Source organism: Halichoerus grypus, chromosome 8 (genome assembly GCF_964656455.1).
Source record: "Halichoerus grypus chromosome 8, mHalGry1.hap1.1, whole genome shotgun sequence".
NCBI classification, from domain to species: Eukaryota; Metazoa; Chordata; class Mammalia; order Carnivora; family Phocidae; genus Halichoerus; species Halichoerus grypus.
This window is the reverse complement of record NC_135719.1, coordinates 51985024-52012224: the sequence shown is the minus strand read 5'-3', so window position 1 is coordinate 52012224 and position 27201 is coordinate 51985024. Positions and strand designations below refer to the sequence as shown.

Genomic DNA, 27201 nt, shown 5'->3' with positions numbered 1-27201 from the left:
CCACCTTTCCTTAAAAAAAAGAAAATAACAAAATAACAAAGGCACAGACTAGGCTGTCCACTCTCTGTGCAAGCAGCTAGCACAGGGCCTGGCATATAGTAGGTACCAATCAACATTTGTTGAAAATAAGAGAAAGGGAACCATAAAAACGGTCTCCTCTTACTCCTCCCTGGTGGCACCCCACCTTGTGAACCTGTCATAGCTTTCACTTAGACGTCAACATCCTGAAGAGCAGGCCAAGTGTTTAACCTGTTGATGCATGTCTAGCAACCATTAGCACACAGACCCAAACCTTGCACACAGTATGTGTACCTAATTACCTCTGAATTCCTTGGAAGGTGCTGCTGGCCATATCTATGATTCCACCAGTTGGACGAGCCACAGCACCCACAAGTCCCTTTCCAATTCCTTTAAAGAATCCAGCAGCTCCTTCCTTTTTGGCACCTTTATAGAACCAAGAACAATGAATGTATAAGATATTTTAAAATAAACAAGTTTGAACTCAACAAAAGCCTGAGCCAAATAGAGAAATGCTTTACCCAGGAGGCTTCTAGATTTTGTTTTCTAAAGAAGTTAAATTTAATACTAACATGTAAAAAACAGTGGTTTTCAAAGTGTGTTAAAAACACAAATTATTAGGCCCTGCCCCAGACCTACTGAATCTGAAACTCTGGAAGTAGGGCCCAGCAACCTGTGTTTGAACACGTCCTCCAGGTCATCTTGAATCATGTGCAAGTTTTACCACCACTGATTCTTAGGCCTAAGAGTCTAAGGTTTCAGAAATGACCAGAAATTTTTCTCTTTATGTCTACCAACAGAAGATTTTTCAAGCAGTATACTTTTTTTTTAAGTATAAGAACTTTATTGAATTATAATTCACATACCATATAATTCACCCATTGAAATGTACAAATTAAATGTTTTGGGTACATTAACATGTGCCACCATCACCACAGTCAATTTTAGAAAATTTGTATCATCGCAAAAAGAAACCACATGACTGTTAGCATCACTCTCCACTTCCCCCAACCCATCTTCACCTGATCCTGTGCAATTTAGCTCCTTCCTCCCTACCCCCCAGACCTAGGCAACCACTAATCTACTTTCTATTTCTGTGGATTGGCCCATTCTGGACATTTCCTACAAAAGGAATCAAACAATATGTGGTCTTTGTGACTGGCTGTTTTCACCTAGCAACGTGTTTTCAAGGTTCATCCATCTTGTACTTGTATCAGCACTTGATTTCTTTTTATAGCTGGATACTATCCCATTGTAAGGTATACCACCTTTGTTTAATTATGCATTAGTTGATAGTCCTTTAGGTTGCTACCACATTCTGGCTATTATGTTCTGTGAACATTTATATGTAAGTTTTTGAGTGAGCATAGGTTCTCCATTCTCTTGGGTATATACCTAGAAGTGGAGTTGTTGCCAGACACATAAATTCTATGTTTATATCCAGGTGTCCCAGCACCATTTGTTGAAAAGGCTATTCTTCATGGAATTATCTTGGCACCCTTGTTGAAGATCAACTGACCACAAATGTAAGGGTTTATTTCTGGAATCTCAAGTCTATTCCATTGATCTGTTATGTCTATCCATATGCCAGTAACACACTGTCTTGGCTACTATACCTTTATGGTAAGTTTTTAAATTGGATAGTGTAAGTCCTCCAACTTTGTTCTTTTTCAAGATTGGTGTAGCTATTTGGGGCCACTTGAATCCCCATTTTAGAATTGGCTTGTCAAGTTCTACAAAGAAGCCAACTGGGGTTTTGATCAAATAAAGTACTTTTTTAACAGGATAAAAAAAAAAATGAATCAATTGCTATTGAGGACCTAAAGGAACCTAGTTTAACTATTATCCTGCTGAAAATAACATTCAAAGTCTGGGTGAGAGTCTATTACTTAATAGATTCTTTCAACTTTCTGAAGAAAGTACATTGATTAAAAAACAACTGAAGACTATGAACATGAAATCAGAAATTCTCTCAAATAACTCGTAGCAATAACATCTATTATGTTTATTATATATCAACTCTTCAGACTTTGCACTGAAAGGAAACATTCTCAACTTACCTTCCATAGGTTTTGTGATTATCCCAGTCATTCCTCCAAAAACTCCCTGAAAGAGAGATCAGTCATAAACCTGAATGGAAATTGCTTAATTTTAAGCCAACCACTAGAGGTCTCTACATACATACTAGAAATAACTTTTTTTAAAGAATGAGGACTTAACTTGGATAATGTGAATATGTACCTAAGTGAGCACTATGATTTTTAAAATATTATACAATAGTAAATTTTAAACAAAAGCACTTTGTAGAAGTAACATTTTATAACAGAAAGAAACAGAAAGCAGATGAAGATATTCCACACCTGGCCCTGGCCCCAATCAGCATGTAACCGTGGGCAATTGATCCAATCTCTTTAAACCTCAGTTTCTGTACCAGTAAAATGAATGAGCTGACCCAAATAATCCCTAAGATCTAATTATAAATTTTAATGAAATGACTTCGTAATTTAGCGGAAGTGTGGAAAACTGAAAATGAAGGGAACTGTGAAGGATCGCAAATAGCCTGACAAGTAAGGCACTTTCAATTAGATAACATACAACACTGGTACAAACACAGAAGTTACAGTTCCTGAAATTATTTCCAAAATTAAAACAGTAATACACTTATACATTCTTAACACTTGCCAAGTAATGGTAGTAAATAAGACTACCTGTACATTATACAAATGCACAGAAAGAGAACTGAAGTATGCACACTGTTGAGAAGATTAGATATTTCTGGGAAGAGGTGAGGGTGATCAAATAGTACTTTATAGCTTTACCTATAATATTTCCATTACTTATTAAAAGGAGAACTGACAAGTTCTTATAATTATTTACACAGAGACTATTCATATATTACCTGTATAATTAAACAATATTCATACATTACCTGTATAATTTTTAAAGTACTGAAAAACAGTGAAAGGCAGTTCCTGGTTTACAAACACTTAGCTTGTATACCTCCCCTCCACAGAAATGGTCAACTGATAATGACCCGAACAACTTCTCCTCCCCCTAGTTACCATAATGTACCATATTTCTCTCTGCTTTGTTTCTTTGCCTTCCAGAAGAGTGCTCTCACTCCAGCCCAAGTGCCAAACTAAGTCTGGGATTTGGGGGATAGATGTGATAGTGATATTGGGGAAGGAGAGCCCAGAAGGAAACAGAAAAGTCCACAATTTATCGCTACTGCTACTGTGACAGACCCTGACTCACAAGTAATATTCCAAGTTTCAAAAAACCAGCTAAAGTACATTTATAAAGTGTGTATCAAAGTTCAGGGCTTCTTGAAGATTTAATAAGAGACTTACACGCAGGAAGCCCTTTCCTCCTCTGGCCAGGCTGTCTCCAAAATCTTTAGGCTGTCGGCCCATCTCTTCTCTTCTTTTTTGCTGATATTCCTTGTCCATTGTAATTGCTGCCAAACCTTTTCCAACAGAACCGGTGATGCGAGATACAACTCCCGCTGCACCACCTATCGGAAGACCCAGAGAAGTCACACTGTTTCTTTAAAGATCATTACCATTGCTTTAAACAGGTGCTTCACCTTCGGTCTCATAGACAAACATACAGAAATGTATTTTTATCATTTCCCATTTATCAAGAAGAAGAATAAAACTATTTAAAGTACACTGATTCTCCAAAATTTTTCTGTAAACCTAAAACTGTTCTAAAAAGTATTGTATAAAAAAAAGCACATTGATACAACACTACAAAGACATATAAACAAACCCAGCAAGTCAGTGTTATTTTCCATTTAAGAACATGGGAACACATCTTTTAAAAGGGATTATTAGAAAACTGATCCTCTTTATTTTTTATAAACAATGCATTTTAGAATAATTACAATAAAAATATATATATTTATATACACAAATAGGTGATACATACCTACAGTGTGTCCAAAGAGACTTCTTACTCCAATCACTAAGCCCTCAGCAAATTCTTCAGGGCCTTGAACAGCACCCTGACCAAAAAAAAAAAAAAAGAGAGAGAGAGAAAAGTTTGCTATTTAAAATTTAAATAAGCTTAAGACTTTTGATCTAGTATTTCAGGGTTTCCATGAAGACAGGGAATCTGTAAAGATCCACAAACACTGTGATACCAATTTTCACCCTCTAACTCAAATACTGACGGCACACCTATTGTGTCTGAAGATACCTTCAACCCACATGGGCAAACTCTTCTGAGATGACAAAATCTGGATAGGAATAAATCACAGTTTCAGTCACAATCTGAAGTCGGCCTCCCAGTGCCAAGTCCCATCAGACTGCTGCAGCAAGCTGCACTGGTAACGAGACTAAGACCCCACATAGTCTTTTTCTCCCATGTGTTCTCTCTGTGTTGTCCTGCTAAAACCCTCACTACTTTGGGTTCCTGGATTCCTCCACCCAATGAGGTGAACCGGTTAGAGGAAAGCTTGAATACGAGACAAAGTCAGCTTTTCTTATCCCGAGTCCTTTCCATAGTGGTGAAACAGGTTTGAAATGGTGTTAACCTACCTAGCATTCTTCCTTACAACTACGTGAAATCCTGGAAAATGTGAGCACATTTATCGCCCAGACACTGGAAGTGCTCAATTAATTCTACAACAATCTTTTAATGTCATCTCATGTAATTTTAAATAAAATATGATGATGTATTTTTGTTACCTGAACATTATTCAATTCCCAGATACAATTAAAGTACAAATTATTTGTCATTAAAAAAATAGAGTAACATTTTCTGTACCTATACTTAAAATAAATAAAAGATCAATACCTGGAAGGGTTCATAGAATAAAGCTTCAACTCCTTCAGACAGACCTCTAATTAATCCAAATGGGTTTCCAAGCACATCTAAGCCCAATACAAGGACATACATCTGTTTCAAGAACTAAAGGGGAAAAAAAGTATAGTAAGTCCTTTACTACTGTTATAAGAAACAATATCATGATGCCTTGGGAAGAAAGGAGAATACTGACTACATGAGGCTGTTAAAGGAAAAAAATGCAGAATAACCATGACTACATCCATTAACTGATCTTTCACTATGTGCCAGGCATTATGCTAGTACAGGTCCGAAGCAGTCTGCCAGTTAGCAGCTATGTAACCTTGGACAGGTCAATTAGTCTCTACAATAGGGCCTCAGTCTTCTCATATATAAAAATTGAGAGGTGGCAGTTGGTTAAGCATCTGCCTTCGGCTCAGGTCATGGTCCCAGGGCCCTGGGATCGAGTCCCACATTGGGCTCCCTGCTCAACGGGGAGCCTGCTTCTCCCTCTGTCTGCTGCTCACCCTGCTTGTGCGCTCACTCTCTCTCTGACAAATAAATAAAATTAAAATTAAAAAAAAAAAAAAGTAAGAGGTGGATTACACTTACCTTGCCAGGCTGAGTACACATATTAAATGAATATATAATTCAACAATAGTTACTTATTTTTATTATTTTTTAAATTTTTTTACTTATTTTATTATTATGTTACTATTGCTATTACTATGAAACTAGATGGGGAAATAATAACCAAAACAAAACACAAAGGAAAATATATCCTTATTTGAACATGTAATAATCATAATGTCTATATACACCATAGGAGAAAAGACCCTGCAGCAGAGGAAGGAAAGGGCAACGTCGCCCTGGAGTTCCACGGTGCAGGGATGCTAGCCGACTACCCTGAAACCACTACTACGCCTCTGCATCCAATTCAAGCCACGGAGTAACTGAGGCGTGGGAAAGGGCCTGGCTTAGAACTCCTCTCCTGACTCTACTAGACTGTGCTTAGAAACTTGAGACATTTACGAAGTAAGTGTGATGCTTCCTACATCAGTATTCTTTCCCAAAGTGGTAAATGTATAATTGCAAAGGGAAAAAGGCGCCAAAGGAAACTTTCAAAAACTTTTATACAGAAGGGAAAAAACGAAAGACACAGAAATTCATCATTCAAGAAAACTACGAATGAGACTGCAAATTGAGGTAAATTAGATAAACAATTTTTGCACAGTGCGCCATCACATACAAATGTTTTGTCGGATACCTTACGACGTATATTCCTTGTGAGCTACTATGATAGGAAATTACCTGTTCACTGTAATGTCTAACAACACTCCACATGAGCTGATCTCTCTTGTAAAACTGATACCGAAGTTCATAATAAGCAAGTCTGGGAGGAGAAAGAAAGATTCAAAGGCACGATGATTACATTCTGAAAGAAAGAGACTTAAAATTTCCATGATAAATTTATCATCATTAATTCCTTCACAGTTTGATTTGTACATCTGCCACATATAATTTATGTTTAAGATCTTCATATCATGGTAACAAAATTACTGTAAAAATAGCACATTCTCATACAACTCTTTCATAAATACTCAAAGAGTAAAAAGGTTGAAAAACTCAACCATAATCCCATTATACAGTGGATTTTTTAGGTTTTTTTCCTTGTCATTTCTGGCTTTGAATTCTTTCTTTTCTATCCAATTCAAAAATATTTAAAACATTTTGTATGCATTTTTATACTCAGTATTGTGAATAAGGATTTCTCTAGGTTATTCAAAATTCTATACAACCATTTTTAATGGATGTATACCATTCCATCATGTGTAAGTGTCATAAGAAAACAATTCTCCCACTGTCAGACATTTCCAAATCTTGACAATAATAATTAGGATTGCCATATGTAAATTTTGAATATAACTCTTTGATTGCATTTCATGATTATTTTTTGGAATGAATTCCCAAGAAAAGATTCACTGAGTGAAAAACTACTAAAAAACATTTGAGGCTTTGATATATATCTTTCCACTCACACAAATAGTTAAAAAAAAAGTTCCCATTTGTTAGACCCAACCCTCTCTAGTACTAGAATTATTCAGTTTTGAAATCTTTGATAATTTGCTTTAATTTGCATATATTATATGAGAAATGATAAAGCTGAGCATTTCAAATATCTATCAGCCGCTGTATCTTCCCTTTTGCAAATTATCTCTTATTGTCCACTGGCAATTACAGCACAGGAATCTTTAGGTTTGTCTTATCTGTGTTTAATATTAAGACTATCAATCTTCTCTCTGTCATACTCGTCATTATATCTTCCCAGTTCATTTTCTAATTGCTTCCATTGATTTTGTTTTGTAGTGTTTGTTAGGTAGTCAAATTGATCTTGTATTTTCCACTGCGGGTTTTCCCATTGCTTTTAAACTGAGAAGACTGCCTTTACTCAGAGATTTGACTACAATTAACCTTGATATTTTCCTCAATCTTTTTCATTTGAATTTTATATTTAATCCTTCCATTCCTATGAAATTTGATGTATACAACAAGTAAGGTGGAAATAATACAAATGGTTTTTCTTTTCTCCAAGATAACGACTTATTCCAATATCATTGCTGAATATTCAATTCAATAAACATTCGTTGAATTTATTTATGTCCAGCACATGTAATTATTCTCAGATTAAATGTTACAAAGAGTTATTGTCTATGCTTTTCCATATGATTACACTGAAATCTCACCATACTGCTACATATTTCTAAATATAAATCTGTTTTAAAACATGGTCAATTTATAAGCTACTACTAAAATAATTCCATTTTTATTCTACATTCATGTATTATCAACATATGAATAACTAAAGAAAATATAAAACTCTTTAAGAGTAAAATAAGCATATCTAAAAAGCATAATTAGAAAGGGGCCAAACTTCAAGTATAGTGAGAATTATCATTTTCTAAGCTAACATTCTAGCCCAAGTGGGAAGAATTAATACCCAGAAACATAACCTTGGTACAAAACCCTCCCCATCTACTTTAACATAAATCTTACTTGAATATTAGGTCATCCACATCAGTCAGAGTAGCACCTATGCTTTTCAACAGCAGATTGACAGAATGAATTGCAATCATTTCTTGTTTTTCTTTGTCTGACTCTTCACCTCCACTACCCAAGGACAGACTCAAATGCAACTAAAAGAAAAACAATGCTTAATAAATAAAAACTAAAAGCAAAACCAAAAAATTTACATACATAGGAATCAGATCTTCCAGATACAAACAGATGTTGTATCTTTCAGAATCCTAAACAAAGTTATTATCTGTTACTCTACACACCACACAGGATAACTCACTAATACCTGATTCTCATATTTGCTTTTTGATAAAATACAAATTAGTCTGTTCCAAAGAGCTAAAATTTTATCTAAAGTGTATAAATACCATTGTGTTTACATGGAGGGGCTCAAAACACTTCACAAAAATAGTATAATCATTTAAGAAGAAAATATGTCAACTGGCACACAAAACATGTCTACCAGTCAAAATAATAAATAATCATTTATTTTCATCCAATTGAGGTAAATAATTTATGGCAATAATTAACAATTACAATTATATATTATATATAATATGTACATTTTTATACAATATAATTAACAATAATAATTATAATTGTACCATAATAATAACAACAACATGACAATTACGGCAACAATTAGCAAGTTGCTAAATAAATTTTTAAAAGAGTAATAAGGTTTTCAGCTTTCACAGACTCCTTCAACTCAGTACTTAAACATGAGATTTTCACATTCCCATTTAGCTTCTTCTACTTTGTGCTGTATCATCATTAGTGCAATAGCGGCAAAAGGCACAGGCAGAAGGTAGTTCTATCTGGGCAAATAAAGCAGATAACTTTCCTTTCTTATTCTGCATTTTACCTAACCAATGTAGAGCTCAATAAAAGAGACGGGATAAAACCGGGAAAGCCTGGTTTTGGGTGTGGTTTTGTTTGTTTGTTTGTTGATTTGATGTGGACATCTGCAGAGTCAGAGAGTATCCAAATCCCAGAAAAGTAAGCTTAGGTGGACAGATGTCCAGCCTTTCCCTAAGGCAAAGTCATCATGGAATAAGAAGACAACTTATCATGATCTTAATTATTCAACTTCATGACATAATTCCTAATGTGTGTAAAATCATGAATCAATAAATTAACAATCTTTAGCACTCCCCTAAGATTGTAAGCTCCATGAAGTCATTTTATAACTTTCAGAGTAACTTTGATAGTAGGCATTCAGCAAATATTTGTTGAAGGTATTGTTCAATCTCATAAGTGATTTTCACTTAATAATGAAAAAGAAATTTGTGTATAACCTACCACATAAAATGATATAAATTTTAAACCTAACACTATAAATATGTCTAATACTACCAAACTAGTACATCAATTTAAAATAGTAATTCAATTCCATTTTATAAATTAATTTACTTAGCTGAAAGGAATGGTGTATGCAATTGAAAATAATGTGCTGTAAACAGTTTTTGAGAATGTAAAGGACCATCAATATTTTAGAGTTACTTAATTGTAAATCTGGCCCATTACACAAGTTTAGAGAGTTATGGTTGGTGGCATTTGTGAATTTACTATGCAGTCACCTCTTCCTATAAAACCTAAAAAGAACAACAAAAGGAGAAAAGGAAATGGGTTCATAAAGTACAAAATCAGGCAAGTGAAAGGTATCCAATTTTCCACTCCCTTAGTTATAATCAAATTTTGGAAGGGTGAAAACCACCACATCAACAGTATAATACCTACTTCAGCGTTTTCACATTCTGGTTCGGGCACCCATTATAGCTCTCTCTTTAGACAGTGATAGTAGTTACAAAGTGCAACCAAAACATTAAATGTTGGTGAGCACTTCTTCGCTTAATTAAGAAATGCTTTTGTCAGCTCCTTCCTTGAATAAAGGGGTTATTAATTCAAGACTAGAGAACATGCCCTGACGGTTTCTCTGTGGGAATTATGGTTGTACATATGTTACAGAGAATTGTCTTAATTATTTCAATTAATCAAACAAAATTCCCACCAAATATTTGATACAACAAATTAAAACACACATTTATACACAGAGCCTTTAAAAATCCTACAACAATTCTGCACAATTTTCAAAATAATAATTGCAACAAACCTTAACAGGAGAAATATGGAAATGTTCAAAGAAACTAAGAACTGACATATCAGTCATCGAAGTCTCCATTAATTCTGTATTTAGAGCATCAATATCTTGTTGGATTAACTTTGTCTGAAAAAAATGAAATGAAGAATTAGTATTTTGATTTTTTTTTCTCTAATTAGTTCAAAGAATGGCTGATTTATTTTTTTGTTTGTTTATAATTTTCCCAAGAAATAAAAATTGTTACCCGTTTTCTTTCAGCTTCAGGGTCAGTTGTTGGGGTAAACAGTGCAATAAGAGCTCCTAGAAACCCCTGATCAACTTTCAAGGCCATTTCCTGAATGAGGACCATAAAATACCTGAGGAAAAAAATTTTTTAAAAGACAGAAAAGGGTTTCTATCAAACCTTGTAATTTTCAATGTTAAACTTTGATTTTGGCCAGAAGTCACAATAAGATTTTACTCCTTCATCTCTTAAAAAAAGTGTTATGTTAACAAGACCAAAGTATCCTTAACTGAGATGTTTTTTTTTTTCCCATTCGAGTTAAGGTTTCACTAGAGGTAATACTGCTGTATTGATACTTAGCATTTAAAGTCCCAAATCCCATATTTATCATGTTACAGAAGAGACAAATACAATTAGATGATACAGCATGTATTATTCCATTTTTAAGGGCCACAGCAATTGCTTTCAAGAGCACATTTCACAAATACATACATCACTCATATTTCACTGGCTATTTTATATTCTAATTGGAATTACAAAGAGGAAAAGTGGTTAAGGAATTTTACACTTTAAAATATAGAGGGACTATTATTAAGTTTCAACACAGAAAATTACTTGACCAAAAGTAGATTTGTATGTTCAGGTGGAAAATAAGTTGTTTTTTTTTTTAATTTATTTATTTGACAGAGAGAGACACAGCGAGAGAGGGAACACAAGCAGGGGGAGTGGGAGAGGGAGAAGCAGGCTTCCCGCTGAGCAGGGAACCAGACATGGGGCTCGATCCCAGGACCCTGGGATCATGACCTGAGCCGAAGGCAGATGCTTAACGACTGAGTCACCCAGGCGCCCCAGGAAAATAAGTTTTATATGGAAGTCAGCCTCACAAGAGTGAAATTTATTTTCAAAGTAGATTCTCATTTTAAATTCCTTTAGATAAATAGGGGAATCTTTACTTACTTGAACTGTAATACTTTACTGTATTCATTAAATCTTGTGATGACACTCACATCAATGAAAGGTTTGGGCTCTAAGAGGAAGAAAGAAAAAAAAAACACAGGAAAAGACAATCAAGCTTTATACTAGATCAAAATAATGTCTACTTAATTTTTAAAATAGAGGTCTCGATTTTTTCTTTTCTTTTTTTTTTTTTTTTTTTTACCTGAATCCAAAGCAATAGATTTTGGAGGAGCCACAGGATGAAACACAACAGGAAACACTGTACCTGGTAACTGACTATCAACCTTAAAAAAAAAAAAAGAAAGAAAAGAATTCAGCAGGATTTGAAATAATGTAATAACTTTTACTTTTAGAGATAAGAGGTTGCTAATTTTATCAGAATTAAATATCTGCATTGTATATGTGGTGCTATTAGAAGTTTCACTTTAAATCCAAAATTCGTACATATGCCAGCAAGGGCAACCTTTTACATAAAGGAATATTTAATATCCTCATCAGTGCATTAACACTGTGCAATGTACACACTATTAATCAAAATATTTGTGCCTATGGATCATGTGAGATTTTGACAGCTTACAATTTAAGTAAAATGTAAGTGGAGACTGGATATGAAATTAGAAAGAAGAAAAAGAATAAAAATGTCCTAAGTAGTATTTAGTAGTTAAAAGGAAGAGAGGAAGAGAAGCAAGAAGGGAGAAAGCAAGCAGACAAAAATATTCTCTGATGTTCACTCCTGTGTAGAATGACGAAGGAAAATCTTATTTGGGGATCCCATGAGAAATTCAAAGGAATATTTAAAAATAACAATTTCAGTGCAGGAAAATGCTCTTGCAGGCTAACTGGCCAAATTAAATAGTTTCAACAGTCACAAGGTCTTTGGACTTGGATGCTAAGTATAAAGAATCCACAGGATACATGGGAGAAGGGGAATAAACACAGAAACGAGAAGAAAAATACTGTTTACAACGTATGCTAGAGTCTTGTAGAAAAAATTTCATCCCCAAGTTTCCCAAAGTGATCAGATATACTTATTGAACTGAAAACGACAATGTTACCTGAAGCCAGTACAATCTGGCTCTTAAACTTCTCTGGTGAGGAGACTGCTTAAATTCAATCTGAATCCCTGATAAAAAATCTCGCTTTATTGGGCAATGAACAGGGAGGCGCATTTCCATGGGAACTTTATCAAAATTGACCTGGGAAAAAAGCACATATGTTTGTTTTTTTTTTTAAAGATTTTATTTATTTATTTGAGAGAGAGAATGAGATACAGAGAGCATGAGAGGGGGGAGGGTCAGAGGGAGAAGCAGACTCCCTGCTGAGCAGGGAGCCCGATGTGGGACTTGATCCCGGGACTCCAGGATCATGACCTGAGCCGAAGGCAGTCGCTTAACCAACTGAGCCACCCAGGCGCCCAGCACATATGTTTTTGATGACTTGGTATTGGCAGGATAGCCCATTTAAATATCCATTTACTCACAAATTGAAAGGAGAAAACATTTTAATCTCTAAGTCTCACCAAAAGATCTGCCTTAAGGTGATCTACAGTTGAGATCTTTGAAGCAGAATCATCACTTTTGCACAAAAATTATGAGGAAAATAAGAAAACAACTGAGGAAATTTTCAGTTATATAAACTGCAGTGAAAGAAAATAAACCATGCTTTATATTTTTTAAAAACCTCAATAGTAATGAATAATTTGGTAACTCTTAAATTTTGTCTTAACGAAGTTAAACAATGAATAGTTAATAGCTTATTTATGTCTGACAGTTTGTTTTCATTTGAGCATGGCCAACATTTACAGGGATGAGGGTCAGGGTGGGGAGCGTATCTGGTGACCAAGGCAAACCCAACCATTAGATACCAAAGACAAAGAATAACTAAAGCTGTACGACTGAACCAGAGCACATGAGAAATTGCAGTCAAGCTTCTGGGGTCTTCTTAGGGCAAAAGTGACCTTCAGCTGCAACACTGTAAGGGCCTGAAGAGAGTACACCTGTATTTGTGACATCTACCCAAGTCCAACAATCATTCACATTTAATGAACTTAATTGAACGGGTTTTCTACAGGTTTTTCATTACTGAAATACATAATTTTGCACAGACTTTATTTACCAATATATATTGGTATCAATTCAAAACAGAACAAAAGTTTCAATAAGCAATATTAATTTCTGCATAATCTTACTGAGAACAAGTTCCATGAAACTGTCTTGTAAACAGAAGAAATTACAAAAATGCAAAAGAGAAACATTTATTTAAATGTTACACAGTATGATTTAATAACATATTTTAATTTAAAATGTACTAAAGAGTATCAGTCATGTCAATCCTACTAACAAAAGTTTATTTGCTGGGCGCCTGGTGGCTCAGTTGGTTAAGCGACTGCCTTCGGCTCAGGTCATGATCCTGGAGTCCCTGGATTGAGTCCCGCATCGGGCTCCCTGCTCGGCAGGGAGCCTGCTTCTCCCTCTGACCCTCCCCCCCTCATGTGCTCTCTCTCTCTCTCTCATTCTCTCTGTCTCAAATAAATAAATAAAATCTAAAAAAAAAAAAAAAAAAAAAAAGTTTATTTGCTAATAAATAAATTAGTTTCTGCACACATGTTTTTACTTGGACAGTAAATTTTCCTTACTTGTTATCCACCAACAAAATACATACATAAAAATAAAAACAAAAAAAAATTTGGTATACCTCAAAATTATTATCTAGTTTAATCCATCCGTGGTCTTTTGATACTTGATATTTTTTATAGGACTGTTCCAGCAACATTATCTGCTTTTGACTAAAAGGCTTCCATCTCTGTTTTGGTTTCATCTCCCAAACAACACCAGAACTAAAACAATCCACAAAGAAAATTAAATTAGGAGTATATATTAGGCTTGCTGGAATTGTCATTCAACTTCAAATTATTACAACTATAAATCTCCTATGAAAATTATACAAGATTTTTTTTAAACAGCAAAAGTACATAAGGAAAAGGGGCAGGCGAAATGTTCTATCACACATTGACATCAATCAATCAAGGAACTCGCAAACTTTTTATAAAAAGCAATATAGTAAATATTTTAGGTTTTGTGGCTGAGACAAAACTGAGGTTATTACATAAATGCTATTTAAATAACAAGAGAAAAAAATTGCACAAATTTTTCTAATTGATGAAATTCAAAATATAAAAACAACTGAGTACAAATTTTAAAAATACAAGTCTATTAATGAAAAAAACATATTTTTTATTTTTTATTGAGGTATAATTGACATGTAACATTAATTTCAGGTATACAAAATAATGATTTAATATTTGCATATATTGTGAAATGATCATCACAATAAATCTAGTTAACATCTGTCACCGTACATACTTACAAAAAAAATTTTTCAACAAATTAGGAAGACAGGGGAACTTCCTCAACCTGAAAAAGAACATCTATGAAAAACCTACAGTTAACATCATACTTAATGGTGAGAAACTAGATGTTTTCTTACTAAGATCAGGAACAAAGCAAGGATGTCTACTCTGACCACTCCGATTCAACACTGGGAAATCCTAGATAACACATTAAGTCAAGAAGATAAAAGGCACACAGATTAGGAAAGAAGAAATAAAGCTGTCTTTGTTCTCAGATGACATGACTGTCTATGCGGAAAATCCCAAAGAATCAATCAACAAAATTCCTGCAACTAACGTTTCAAGATACAAAATTAATATACAAAAATCAATTGCGTTCTTATATATCAGCAATGAACAACTGAAATTTGAAATTAAAAACAGTAATATTTATATTAGCACCGGAGAAATTAAAAACTTAGGTATAAACAAAATCTAACAAATTTGTGCAGAATCTATATGAGGAAAACTACAGAAGTTTGATGAAAGAGATCAAAGATCTGAATACAAGGATCTGTGTACATGCGTATGAAGACTGAATAATGTCAAATATCAGTTCTTTCCAAGTTGATCTATAGCTTCGATGCAATCCCAACCAATATCCCAACTAACTGATAAACTAATTCTAAAGTTTATATAGAAAGGCAAAAGACTCAAAATAGTCGGGGTGCCTGGGTGGCTCAGTCGTTAAGCGTCTGCCTTCGGCTCAGGTCATGATCCCAGGGTCTTGGGATCGAGCCCCGCATCAGGCTCTCTGCTCAGCGGGAAGCCTGCTTCTCCCTCTCCCACTCCCCCTGCTTGTGTCCCCTCTCTCGCTGTGTCTCTCTCTGTCAAATAAATAAATAAAATCTTAAGAAAAAAAAAAGACTCAAAATAGTCAACATAATATTGAAGAAGAAAAAAGTTGGAAGACTGACACTACATGACTTCAAGATTACCACAAAACTACAGAAATCAAGACAGTGTGCTATGGGTGAAAGAACTGACAAACACACCAAGCGAATAAAGGGTCCAGAAATAGACCCAAATAAATATAGGCAACTGATTTTGAGAAGGAGCAAAGGCAATTCAATGGAAAAAGGACAATCTTTTCAACAAATGGTGACAGAACTGAACATGCAAAAAAAAAAAAAAAAAAAAAATCAATCTAGACATAGAGTTTACACACTTCACAAAAACTAACTCAAAATGTATAATTATAGACCTAAATATCAAACACTAAACTATAAAACCCAGCAGGTAACACATTAGAAAATGTAAGTAACTTTGCATTTTTGTGACTTCTAAAATACAACTCCTAAAGCATAACTCATGAAAGGAAGAATCCACACTGGGCCTCATTAAAATTAAAAACCTCTTCTGTATGAAAGACACTGTTAAAAGAATGAAAAGACAGCCAGAGACTGGGAGAAAATATTTGCAAAACACATATCTGATAAAATACTGTACCTCAAATATACAAAGAACACTTAAAATTTAATAAGAAAATGAAAAATTAAAAAATGGGCAAAAGACATGAATCTCACCAGAGAAGATATTCTGATAGCAAATAAGCATTTGAAAAGATACTCAACAGCATACGTAATTAGGGAATTGCAAATTAAAACAATAATGACATATCACTACATCCCTGTTGGAGTGGCCAAAATCTGAAACACTGACAACACCAAATGCTGACAAGGACATCGGGCAATGAATGCTCATTCACTCATTCTTGGTGTAAATGCAAAATGGTGCAGCTGCTTTGAAAGACAATTTGGCAGTTGCTTACAAAACTAAACATAATCTTACCATAAAATCCAACAATCACACTCATATTTACCCAAATGAATTAAAAACTTATGTCTACACAAAAGCCTGCCTACCAATGTTTATAGCAGCTTTATTCATAAATGCCAAAACTTAGAAGCAACCAAGATGTCTTTCAACAGGTGAATAAACTGTGGTACATCCAGACATGGGATATTATTAAGTGATTTATAAAAATGAGTTATCAAGCCACAGAAAGAACATGAGGAAACTTAAAAAAATATTGCTAAGTGAAAGAAGCTTATCTGAAAAGGCTACATACGTATGATGCCAGTGATATGACATTCTGGAAAAGGCAAAACTTTAGAGACAGTAAAAAGATCAGTGGTTTCCAGAGGTTCAGGGGGAGGGAGAAAGGGATGAACAGGTGGCACACAGGTGATTTTTATGATACTGAAACTATTCTATAGGACACTGTAATGACAGATGTTACTCATTTCTCAAAACCCACAGAACTTACAACACTAAGAGTAAACTCTAACTTAAACAACATCAATACTGGGCTTTAGATAATAATAATGTATCAACACTAGTTCATCAATAGTAAAAAATGTACCATGCTATTTCAAGATGTTAATAATAGGGGAAAGATGCAGGGCATATGGGAACTTTGTACTTTACAGCCAATTTTTCTAAAAACCTAAAACTGCTCAAAAAATAAGTCTATTTTTAAAAATTATGTAACTGATTTATTTTTCCTCAGTACACATCCCCACTGAATGTGTATTAAATGTGTACTGCCATCAGAAAAAAGATAATCAAGTTCTTTTAGATGAATTTTTAAAAGTCCTTACAAGTAAAGACCAATCTGACAAAATGTAATAACGTATAGTAATATTAAAGTAAAAATAAGTTATATCAAAGAACAACAAAGTGAAGAAACTGAATTTATAGGACTTAAAAATTATTTTCATATTTAGGTTAAAAATACTATAATATACTCAAGTGTATAACCAAGAGAATATATTACTCAAATATACACAAATATATTAATTAATATTATATCAATGGATGTATACCCTTTTTAGAACTCTTAATCTGTCAGGTGTTGTGTAAAGCGTGTTACATACGTGATATTTTTATTGACTTAATTTTTTACTTTTACACTAAACATGATTATTGATAGATGATACATGGTAACATGTTAACCATTCCACCCATCAGCCTCCAAGAAATGAAGGAATCTTTTACCAAAGTTAGTGAGATTTAAAAAGTCAAAATAAATAAATTCAAATATTTTTCTTATACAGATACAAGCAGAATCGAGAAAATAACTGGTTCCATCACTATTTAAAAGTTCTAAATAACCGCCCATTAAAGACTATGTACCTATGTCAAATACTGCCTCCTCCATGAATGTTTTCTCCAATTTATCTGACCCACTCTTGTTGGCTTCCTCTAATCCAGGCCAGTTTCTTCAGCCTCCACTGCACAAAACAACTTACTTGCTTCTATCTCTGTACTGCCATTGCACGTATATATACTTCTTTCTGTTATTATAATTCATCAAAAAAATACATACCAAAAACAAAGAAGCAAACCTCTTTTTTCCCCCACTAACTGCTGATGAGTACAGTAAGTGCAGAGGCATTATCTTACTCATCTTTCTATCTTAGGAGGCTTTTCAACTAGCAGTGAAAAAAACTGTTCGTAAGTTATGCTGAAAGAATACGCAGTACATCAAAATTCAGAAAAGCTGTTTACTCTCATTAAACTTGGTATTATGAACTCAATGCTTTTTAAAGATTTCTGATGCCTTTTCTTCTTCCGTACCTGGTTATCCCAATATATGAAACTTCCTGCTTGTTTTCATTGTTAACCAGGGAAAGCCCAAGACTGTGAAGAGAAAAGGTTATTTCATGATCGGCCTGCTCCATTTCTTCTGCCTGAAGTGCTTTGGAAACCAAGGCAACATCATCAGTGAAAAGCAACACTCTCTGGCGCCCATCTAGGAATGATACCCAGTGTATCTGAGTATTTGCATCATAGGGAAACTGGCCACATTCATCCTGGGGAAAAGAAAGACTTTATAAGCGGTTAAGTTTTTATTACATAAAGTTAAACTACAGTAACAGAGAACATGTAGAAAAGTTTAAAAAGAATGACTATAAATTGGAAAACTAACCATCAAAATGACATAAATTAACTGAAGTCATAATCTATTTTAAAACATAACTCACCGATGTTTTCAAACAATAACAAACACTAATAGTGCTTAATTTTTTTTGTACCCTGGGTTTGACTGCTCAAAGAGCACTCAGCAGGAACAAGAGTATCCTGCAAGGGTGCTCAGTGTCCTAAGACGCTTACTTGTCTCCAAGATGGAGAGGTTCCTAAGTTTATTAGAACAGTAACTTCACGTAAAACTAACCTAGTTATTTTTATGTTTTAATAACTTACAACACTGCAAATATTTATATAAGTCACATTATATAAAACTATGGTTTGTACTTAGTGTGCACTGTTTTGCAAAGCCTTCTTGGCTGAAGGTCTCAGCACTAAAAATATGACTTGATTTGGTCAGTGTTTTCAGAGACTGAAATAATGATTTCCTCCTCATTCTGGGCTTAACATAAATATAAGAGTTCATTTCACCAAGCAGTACAAGTACCTACTATGTGCTTTTCATTTCATGCTTTCTTGGGAAAAAAAGCAAATAAAGGATTTATCAAGAGCATAGGAATAGCTGAGTTTTGTTGCTGTTTAACATCTATTGCTTTTTTTTTTTAATTGAAGTATGGTGGACACACAATGTTTCATTAGTTTTAGGAGTACAACGTAATGATTCAACAACTCTACATGTTATCCTATGCTCACCACAAGCATAGCTACCATCTGTCACCATTCAAGGCTATTACTGTACCATTGACGATATTCCCTATGCTGTACCTGTCAACCCCATGACTTACTCATTCCACAACTGGAAGCCTGTACCTTCCACTCCCTTTCACCCATTTTGCCCACCCCCCACCTCAATCTCTGGCAACCACAAGTTTGTTCTCTGTATTGATGGGTCTGTTTCTGGGGTTTTTTGTTTGGTTGTTGTTTTTTAGATTCCAATGTTTAAGCGAAATCATATGGTATTTTTCTTTCTCTGACTTATTTCGCTTAGCATAGTACCCTCAAGGTCCATCCATGTTGTCACAAATGACATGAACTCATCATTTTTAAGACTGAGAATGATGAATTCATGCCTTCTTTTCGTATCATCATATTCTATTTAAAGGTTTTTGCTTTGAATTATAGTTGTTCAGAAATTAAAATCAACAACTTTGCTTTCTTTTTACTTCTGTTTGCCTCCTAAGTCCTTAATGCCTCTTCATGCTTATAATGTTCTGTGTTAGTCTGGTTAAGTCATACCTTTGGTAAGTAGCATATAGTTAGACACTGTTTTCTAACTTAATCTGAGTTTTGTCTTTAATAGGAGAATTTAAACCATTTTCATTTACTGATATAATTGATGGGAAGCATGGTTTAGTGGAAAAAATCCATGGACTGTTAAGTCAGATAGACCTGGTTTTGAATTTTAACCAGAAGTTCTGAATTCCAATCATAAGAATTAGTGATAATACGCAGGAAGCATTAACACAGGAGACAGATTCAATAAAAGGTATTTGCCACTTGTTACATACTTCCTTAGGTCTCCTTCCTTTACTCTAAGGGCAAAATTGTCTTTATTTTCATTTTCTCAATTGTTTTAAAATCCTCTTACCAATGATTTTAGTTCCACTCATTAATAGGTTTTTAAAAAAATGAAAACTTTAATCTGTACTTCTGTAATTAAAATTTAAGATTAAATGGTATATTTATGGTATGAACAGAATATATTGTTTCCCTACTCCCTTTTACTTCATTTGGTTGTATCTTTTTATTTCACCATGCATTCTTCTATTTCATAGCTGTTACAGCTTTATAACTTGGTTGAGGATGCAAGACATTAATTTGGAAAATTTCCTGTGGTCCCCCTGTAGTAAAAAACAATTTCAGGGGTATAATCACCTGATTCTATGGGATAACGCTACATTTTTCTCCTGAACTATTTTTTTTCATAAACCCCATGTTGCTGTTGTTTTTGTTTTTGTTTTTTCCCTGTTCATTCACACTTAATAAGGAAGATCTGTTCAGATCTAGTGTTTGCCAATAATGTGTGGATTTTCTTTGAATTCCCTTACCATGTCCACCTGCCTGAGTGGAACTCCCTTCTCAGATCAACTTAGCAGACAAGGGAATGGGCAACAGCCCTGCTTCTAGCTCAGTTTCCAGAATGTGGCAGATTATGTGCTGACTGAGACAGTTATCTACTTTTCCTACTGCCTGGTTCTCGGACACCAAATAGAAGAGAAACATTAAAAACCACAATCCCCACATACACTATTCCCAGATTCTTCCTCAATCTGCCTCAATATACAGATCTGAACATCCTCCTCCAGGAGGTCCTTCCCACTTTCTCTCTAGTGTCTATATACTACCACTGGGTGTTGTAGTTACTGAGCAGCGTTAACTGTGAGGAGAGGGGAAACAATACCAGCACAGTCAGAGACCTCTGCTAGAGCTCCCATGTCTCTGAGCCAAGAAGCTAAGAGGATCAGAGAATTTAAGCCTCTGTACCATTTACAAACCTTGAGTTTCGGTCTTGTAAAAAGTAAAGCACAAGCAAGCTAGTATAGCTCCATCAAATTGTCATGGTGAAAATTATTCCAAGAATCTCGTAACGGAGGAACTATCAGTCTAATTTTTCAAAAGTGGGTAAGTTTTTATCTCTTTTATGGGTATTTCAGAGGGAATATAGGAGAGGATAATTCAGCCACTGTTGGCCAATTACCATTTTAAAGCAAAAGTCAATAAAGCTTTTTTTAACAAACTGGCATTATCAGACAGTGGAATAGGACACTGTATGAACTTTTCATAATAGGTTATATTTCTACAGAAACAAATGATCTATATTGCTAACACAGGAGCAATTCCTACGCTAGAGAAAGGCTGGTAGGTGAATCCTTAAGACCTTCCCAAAGTTTAAGAGTCTAAGAATAACATATTTGATTAAATTAGCTACCTAAATATTGTTTCAATAAATATTTCATTAAATTTCTTATATGGGATAATTTGTATACTGTCAGGTTCCTTTAATTAAAACATATGGTCTTCATTGGGAAAATATGCCGAAAAACCTCACAGCCAACAGTGGCATGCATATGTTCAAAATAAAGTTGTTTTCACTTACCTTTAAAATTCCTTTCTTTAAAAAAAAGAAAGAAAGGGCATATAAAAGATACTTTACTGGGCTCTACTTGGGCAAGATAAAGCAGGCCTATTTTTTAAATTGTAAATAAATTATTTTGACTAACCTAAAATACAGGTATGAACTACTTGCAATCTAAACTCCAAAACCAACTTATTTGGAAAATACTTCCATTTCCTTTTTAGTTCAGTAAGGACAAAGATGACTGTGTGAAGCTGGCTTGTATGCTCCCTTCACCACCAGGCAACTCATACAGCACTCATTCACATCACATGATACCTTTAACAGACTGTGTTCTCCAGTATTTGCTGCGTATGTCCAGGTAAGTTTTCTGGTACCAGTAGGATCTGCCCAGGCAAAAAGTCGAGCTTCTCCTGGCACCAAGTACACTTCCTCCTGTGACCCACTGAAACACAACCACCAGAGGGAAGATGAAAACAGCCAGGCCTTGAGAAACCCAGACCTGTGGTTTACAGAGCAGGGGACAGGCACAAAAATCTTCTAAAATTGCCTTTGTTAATAAACAGAACTCTGCCTAAAAATGTCCAATAAACTAATGGTTTAAAGCTTGAGGGAAGGGAATATTGCCTTTCTGAAATTGCAGTATGCTCCAAACTGATGCAGGCAATGGAATTCATTAAAGTAAACCAACTGGTACGTCAGAGCTCACCTGCAGAAAAAACTATAAACAACAAATCCTTTAGCAGCAGTAGAATGTCACTCAGTGCTTAAATTTAAGTTTATTAATCAAATGCAACAGATAAGAAACATGAGTCTCAAAAAAAGCAAAAATTAGGTCCACACTGTTGCTACTCAAAGTGTGATCTATGGAGAAGCAGCAACATTACCTGGAGCTTGCTGAAAGTACAAAATCCTGGGCCCCGCCTAAAACCTACTAAATCAGAATGTGCATTTTAACAAGAGTTCTGGGAGATCTTCCAAATTTATCATTAAAGTTTAAGAAGTATTAGTCCATATTACAAAAAACTTTCCAGCGAACAACAACAACAAAAAGAACCCAATTAGGTTTCAATCCCATTCTGTACTTCTAAATCTTCCAGTGGATTCAAGCCAGGAGAGTTAAGAACAGGTAAATCTACAAGGCATTATTTTATATAAAATAATTCTATATGTAAAAATAACCTTAGGCATATATAAGATTTTATACATATGTAAAATAATGCCTTGCAGATTTATAATAATAATTCTTGGCAAATATATAATATATATTTTAAGGGTTTAAAACTATCTGTTATGTCATTAAATAATGGTATCATCCAAGCCAAATGACAGCACAAGCAAGAACGACAAAATTCCTATCGTTCCATACTTATATTCAACACCACTACCTATTCATTGTCCTCTCATTTAATCTTCTACCACCTCTACTGGGGGAAAAAAAAACTTGATAGAGATTTATAAGGAGAGGTTTACTGAGTATTTCCAGATTACAAAAGAATAACAATGCTTAAACAGGTAAATAGGTTCACAGTTCCTTATATGCAATTCCAAAATTTTAAAAGCTCCATACGTCCAAAGATTTTTCTATTAGTGTGGTATCAAAAGTCATTTGGCTAAAAAACCTAATCTGAACTGAGGTGAGATTATTAATAGTTTTGATATATCCCACTTGGTATGAATATTTATAAGTTTCACTGCAGGAATGTTAATGTATTGGACTCTAGAAACTGTCCCAAAACCTGCTGAGGGTATTATAATAAACAGCATGTGTTCCATGTTACCTTTCTAAAATCAGAAAACATGTGGAATGTGAAACAAATCTACCACCCCAAGTGTTTCTTAGAAAGGACTGTGGGCCAGTAAAAAGCAAATGAGATTTCCCATGAATCTTTTTTTTTTCATACCTCTGTTTGTATGTGACGACGTCCTGTGATGTGTGGTTTATCACTAGGGCAGGTGCAGATCCCTCGTGGTAATCAGAAAAGGTTATGACAGTTGAATGCTCAGCAGTGTTTACATCCACCAAGATACCCCCATTCTATTGTAGAAAAAAAAATTCTGTTTGAGGTATGGTTTAACTTGCAGTGACATTTGGAATAATCAGTTATGTAGACACAAAAAGTCTGTTTTCTTAAGTTCTTACTGAAAAGCACACTGGTTCTGATCTCTTACAAATATATGTATAGCACCTCACAAATAGATATATTAGCACCTTTAAATGATTACCAGATTTTTTTTCCAGTTGAATTCTGGTTTTTTTTAATTTAAATTCAATTAGCAGATTTTATAGCATGTTTCAATAAAATATTTTATAGCAAATTTTAAAAATCAAAGACACTGTATTTTAAAACATGAAAACATGATGTACTGTATGGTGACTAACATAATAAAAATAAATAAATAAATAAATAAATAAATAAATAAATAAAACATGAAAACATAATAAAATAATAAATTAAAATAAAATAAACCATGAAAACATACCAGCTCTTCTAAGCTCAATAAAGTGCCATTATCCTGTCGGTTATAAAAAAATGGTTTGGAGGATCCTTCACAGCCCACCACTCTCACACAAAGTTTGCCTGACAAATTTTCAGGCCAAAAGGGAAGGCACTAAAAATATAAAAGTTAAGATCAGTCTTAAAACAATACTGGGGTATAAATAAGACAATGGCTAATTAAGTTTTCAATTCTAAATCTGATCATGATACAATTATTACTAAGTTTCTTAAAATATTTCCTCCACATCTCATGTTAAAATTATTAAAAATATAAGGCTTATTTATGAAACCAAAGAAACTCCATTGGAAGAACATAGATCTATTAGTCTGTATGCACTTATAGAATAATTATGAGAAACTAAAGAGCTTACTGACTAAAAATGCCTCAAATATCTTGAATATTTAAAACCTATAATCTTAAAACATCTGCTTTTGTGCATATCCTATTATAATTCCTTAATGCACTATGAATTCTTTCAGTGTTATCTTATCCTAGATAAACTAGAAAGACAATTGAAGGCAGAGAAGAGAACACCACAGACCTTGCTGGAAATCCTAACATTACCTTCCTAACTGTTTGATCTTAATCAAAGCATACACCTCTCTGAGCCTTATCTATAAAACTGAGGTTTTAGTTCCTAATACAAAATGTCCCTCTGTTATACAATACTAGATAAATTCTATTTCTGAATAAAAATGCTACTATGATCAAACCCACATCAATGATAATGAGCATTTATTTGTTGCCAAGTCTACAGAGATCATTCTAAGAGCCTTGGAAAGCCCATGCCTCTCAGAGCTCTAAATTTGTGCAACTGGAATCCCTCCTCTTAAGCTTCTTGCTAAGTTTTTAAATATATATACAATTTTGTTTTTGAGATGTACAGAAGAATGGTTCTTTCTTTAAGGTCAGCTGGTTTGGTCGAAAACTCAGGCAAATTCAAGCAGTAATACTCATCTTTGCACCTGTCCTCTTCCTCACTCATTCCCTCACTCTCTTCACTCCTAAAATCTTATTGAACCTGCAATGTTTAGTTCAAATCCCACCTCTTCTATGAAACACTCCCTTTCGATCTTGGCCACAATGATGGTGACTTCCAATGACTGTACTGACTTTAGAAAAGTATGAGATTCAATTTCCTTCTCGGTAAAGTGAGGGGGTTGAATTTTAGGAAATTTTCAAGGAAACTTTCAGATAATCTATTCAGAAATTCTAAAACCACCTATAACTTAGCATATATTTTCTTCCATGTGTTAATTTATATGAGTCTTCAGCTCGCCAACAAGATTATATGCTTCCTGAATGCGGAGACATTATCCTATTGAGATAATTCATAGTACATTATCTTTATCTTCTTTTCACAATACACATCCATATGTTCTATACATATAGGAAGAACTAGAGGCTGGGTGTTAGCCCTCTAGACTGGCTAGTGATAAATATTACCGGTACTTTTATTCTTCTTTTTTTAACATGTGTTTACAGTGCAAAAGAAAAGTCAAAGTTGGCTATCATATTTAAATACACAAATATTGTAGCAAAATGGGTATAACAAAGAAGTATATGCAATTCTTATTTATATGTCATATTTATTTGTACGTTTTAGGAGCCAGTTATAGTAAAGGAAAATCTTACCTCTGAAGAAGCAATATAGTTCCACTTATTAGTTGGCATTGAGCCATCAGATGCAATTTCGCCAACTTCTAGTTCTAATGATGACTTGTTTGCAATGGTACAAAAGGGAGTCAGAGTAATTATTCGTGTAAGATTAAAACTACTCATTTTGATGCTAACACCAACCTGTGTAAAGGAACAAACAAGTTTATCATTTCCCAGTACTTTATATAGATCCTTTGAAAGGTACACACACATATCCCATTCATACACGGATTTCTTAAAATACTTTAAAATAACGCTTGTTAAATAAAGTAACTAATATAAGTCATATTCAACTACTGATTATCTTCTCACTAAGAAAAATTTTTGGTTAATTTGGCTCCATCAGAAATCAATTCAAGAAATATCAAGTGGTAATCTAACTAATGATGACTCATAATATTTATTTTATTTGTATTCTTTATTTTTTAACATTCCAAACATAAATTGTTTTATAATTAGTGGAGAGGCTCAAGTTTTGCTGTTTTATCATCACTCTGTTAATGAACTAAGATGAAAATTTCAAAGTGGCAATAAAACAGGTCCACTGGCATCAGATTACTCAAATTTTCATAATCAAATTTAGTATTTAAGAAACATTTGGCAGAGAACAGTATGGAATGAGGATTCAACTTACTGTCTTAAACTTTTTATAAATTCAGGTTTTGTCCTGATACTAGTGGCCACAGAAATTTATAGAGATAACAGTCCTTTACATAATACTTAGAATTCAAATTTCTGTACCCCTTAGAATCTAGCTGGTTTACTGAACCAAAGAAAACGTGAATGAAGTCAGAGGTAAGTAAGCAAGCGGAATCTTACCAGGTACTCCATATTGCTGGCAGGACACTTCACACACCCATAACTTCCCACTGTATCCAATGAAAAACCACTGGACCAGGCACTAGTTGAAATTTTTAATTGTACCTACACCAGAGAACACATAACCATCATATAAGAAACCTAAAAGACTATATTAATATTTTATTTGAGGGAAAGTTGTTAGACCACTAGAAATTTATTTAGTATCATGGGACACAGAAAAAAAATAATCAAAGCCATACTGCCAATGGGTCACAGAACCACAGATATTCTAGAGGCCAGTAGAATAAAAGCAGAGCTCTGATCTTTCCATTCACCTATGCAATGAGTTTAGTGAATTTAAAGATGTACACCAATGAGACCCTTTGTTGTTTAAAAAAAAAACTATAATGTAAACTGACATTTTTCCAGTGTTATACTTAAGATATTGAGCTACCTAACAAATTCTTAAAGTTTTTAAAACATAGAGAATTTATGTCTTTATTCGGCAAATGTTAAATGAAAGGCATCATGATCAGCAGAATGGAAGACAACAGGACACAGTTCCTGTTTAATGAGCTCCAACTAAACAAGGAGATGGGAAACACATACTAATAATTATGATGTAAGACTCAAGGTGATTAATGGCTGCATGAGTGGTACAAAATGCTATCAAGGTGAGA

The 27201-nt window shown here is 34.1% G+C and overlaps 1 protein-coding gene across 4 annotated transcripts in view; it reads right to left on the bottom strand.

Moving 5' to 3' along the window:
* The window catches only part of VPS13C (vacuolar protein sorting 13 homolog C), a 175101-nt gene that overhangs the window by 17174 nt on the left and 130726 nt on the right, over positions 1 to 27201 (bottom strand). For all 4 annotated transcript variants that reach the window (XR_013450451.1, XR_013450452.1, XM_078079265.1 and 1 more), the window contains 19 exons: positions 26540 to 26644; positions 25697 to 25861; positions 24044 to 24172; positions 23464 to 23597; positions 21878 to 22004; positions 18133 to 18368; positions 13857 to 13998; positions 12218 to 12358; positions 11365 to 11446; positions 11163 to 11232; positions 10227 to 10338; positions 9995 to 10108; positions 7861 to 8000; positions 6118 to 6199; positions 4819 to 4932; positions 3949 to 4024; positions 3369 to 3532; positions 2079 to 2124; positions 321 to 444 (listed from right to left, as the gene is read on the bottom strand). Coding sequence is in view for 2 of the 4 variants with exons in the window: in XM_078079265.1 (XP_077935391.1) it covers positions 321 to 444; positions 2079 to 2124; positions 3369 to 3532; positions 3949 to 4024; positions 4819 to 4932; positions 6118 to 6199; positions 7861 to 8000; positions 9995 to 10108; positions 10227 to 10338; positions 11163 to 11232; positions 11365 to 11446; positions 12218 to 12358; positions 13857 to 13998; positions 18133 to 18368; positions 21878 to 22004; positions 23464 to 23597; positions 24044 to 24172; positions 25697 to 25861; positions 26540 to 26644 (2303 nt within the window). In the remaining 2 variants the exon portion in view is untranslated. The remainder of the gene's footprint in view (positions 1 to 320; positions 445 to 2078; positions 2125 to 3368; positions 3533 to 3948; positions 4025 to 4818; positions 4933 to 6117; positions 6200 to 7860; positions 8001 to 9994; positions 10109 to 10226; positions 10339 to 11162; positions 11233 to 11364; positions 11447 to 12217; positions 12359 to 13856; positions 13999 to 18132; positions 18369 to 21877; positions 22005 to 23463; positions 23598 to 24043; positions 24173 to 25696; positions 25862 to 26539; positions 26645 to 27201) is intronic.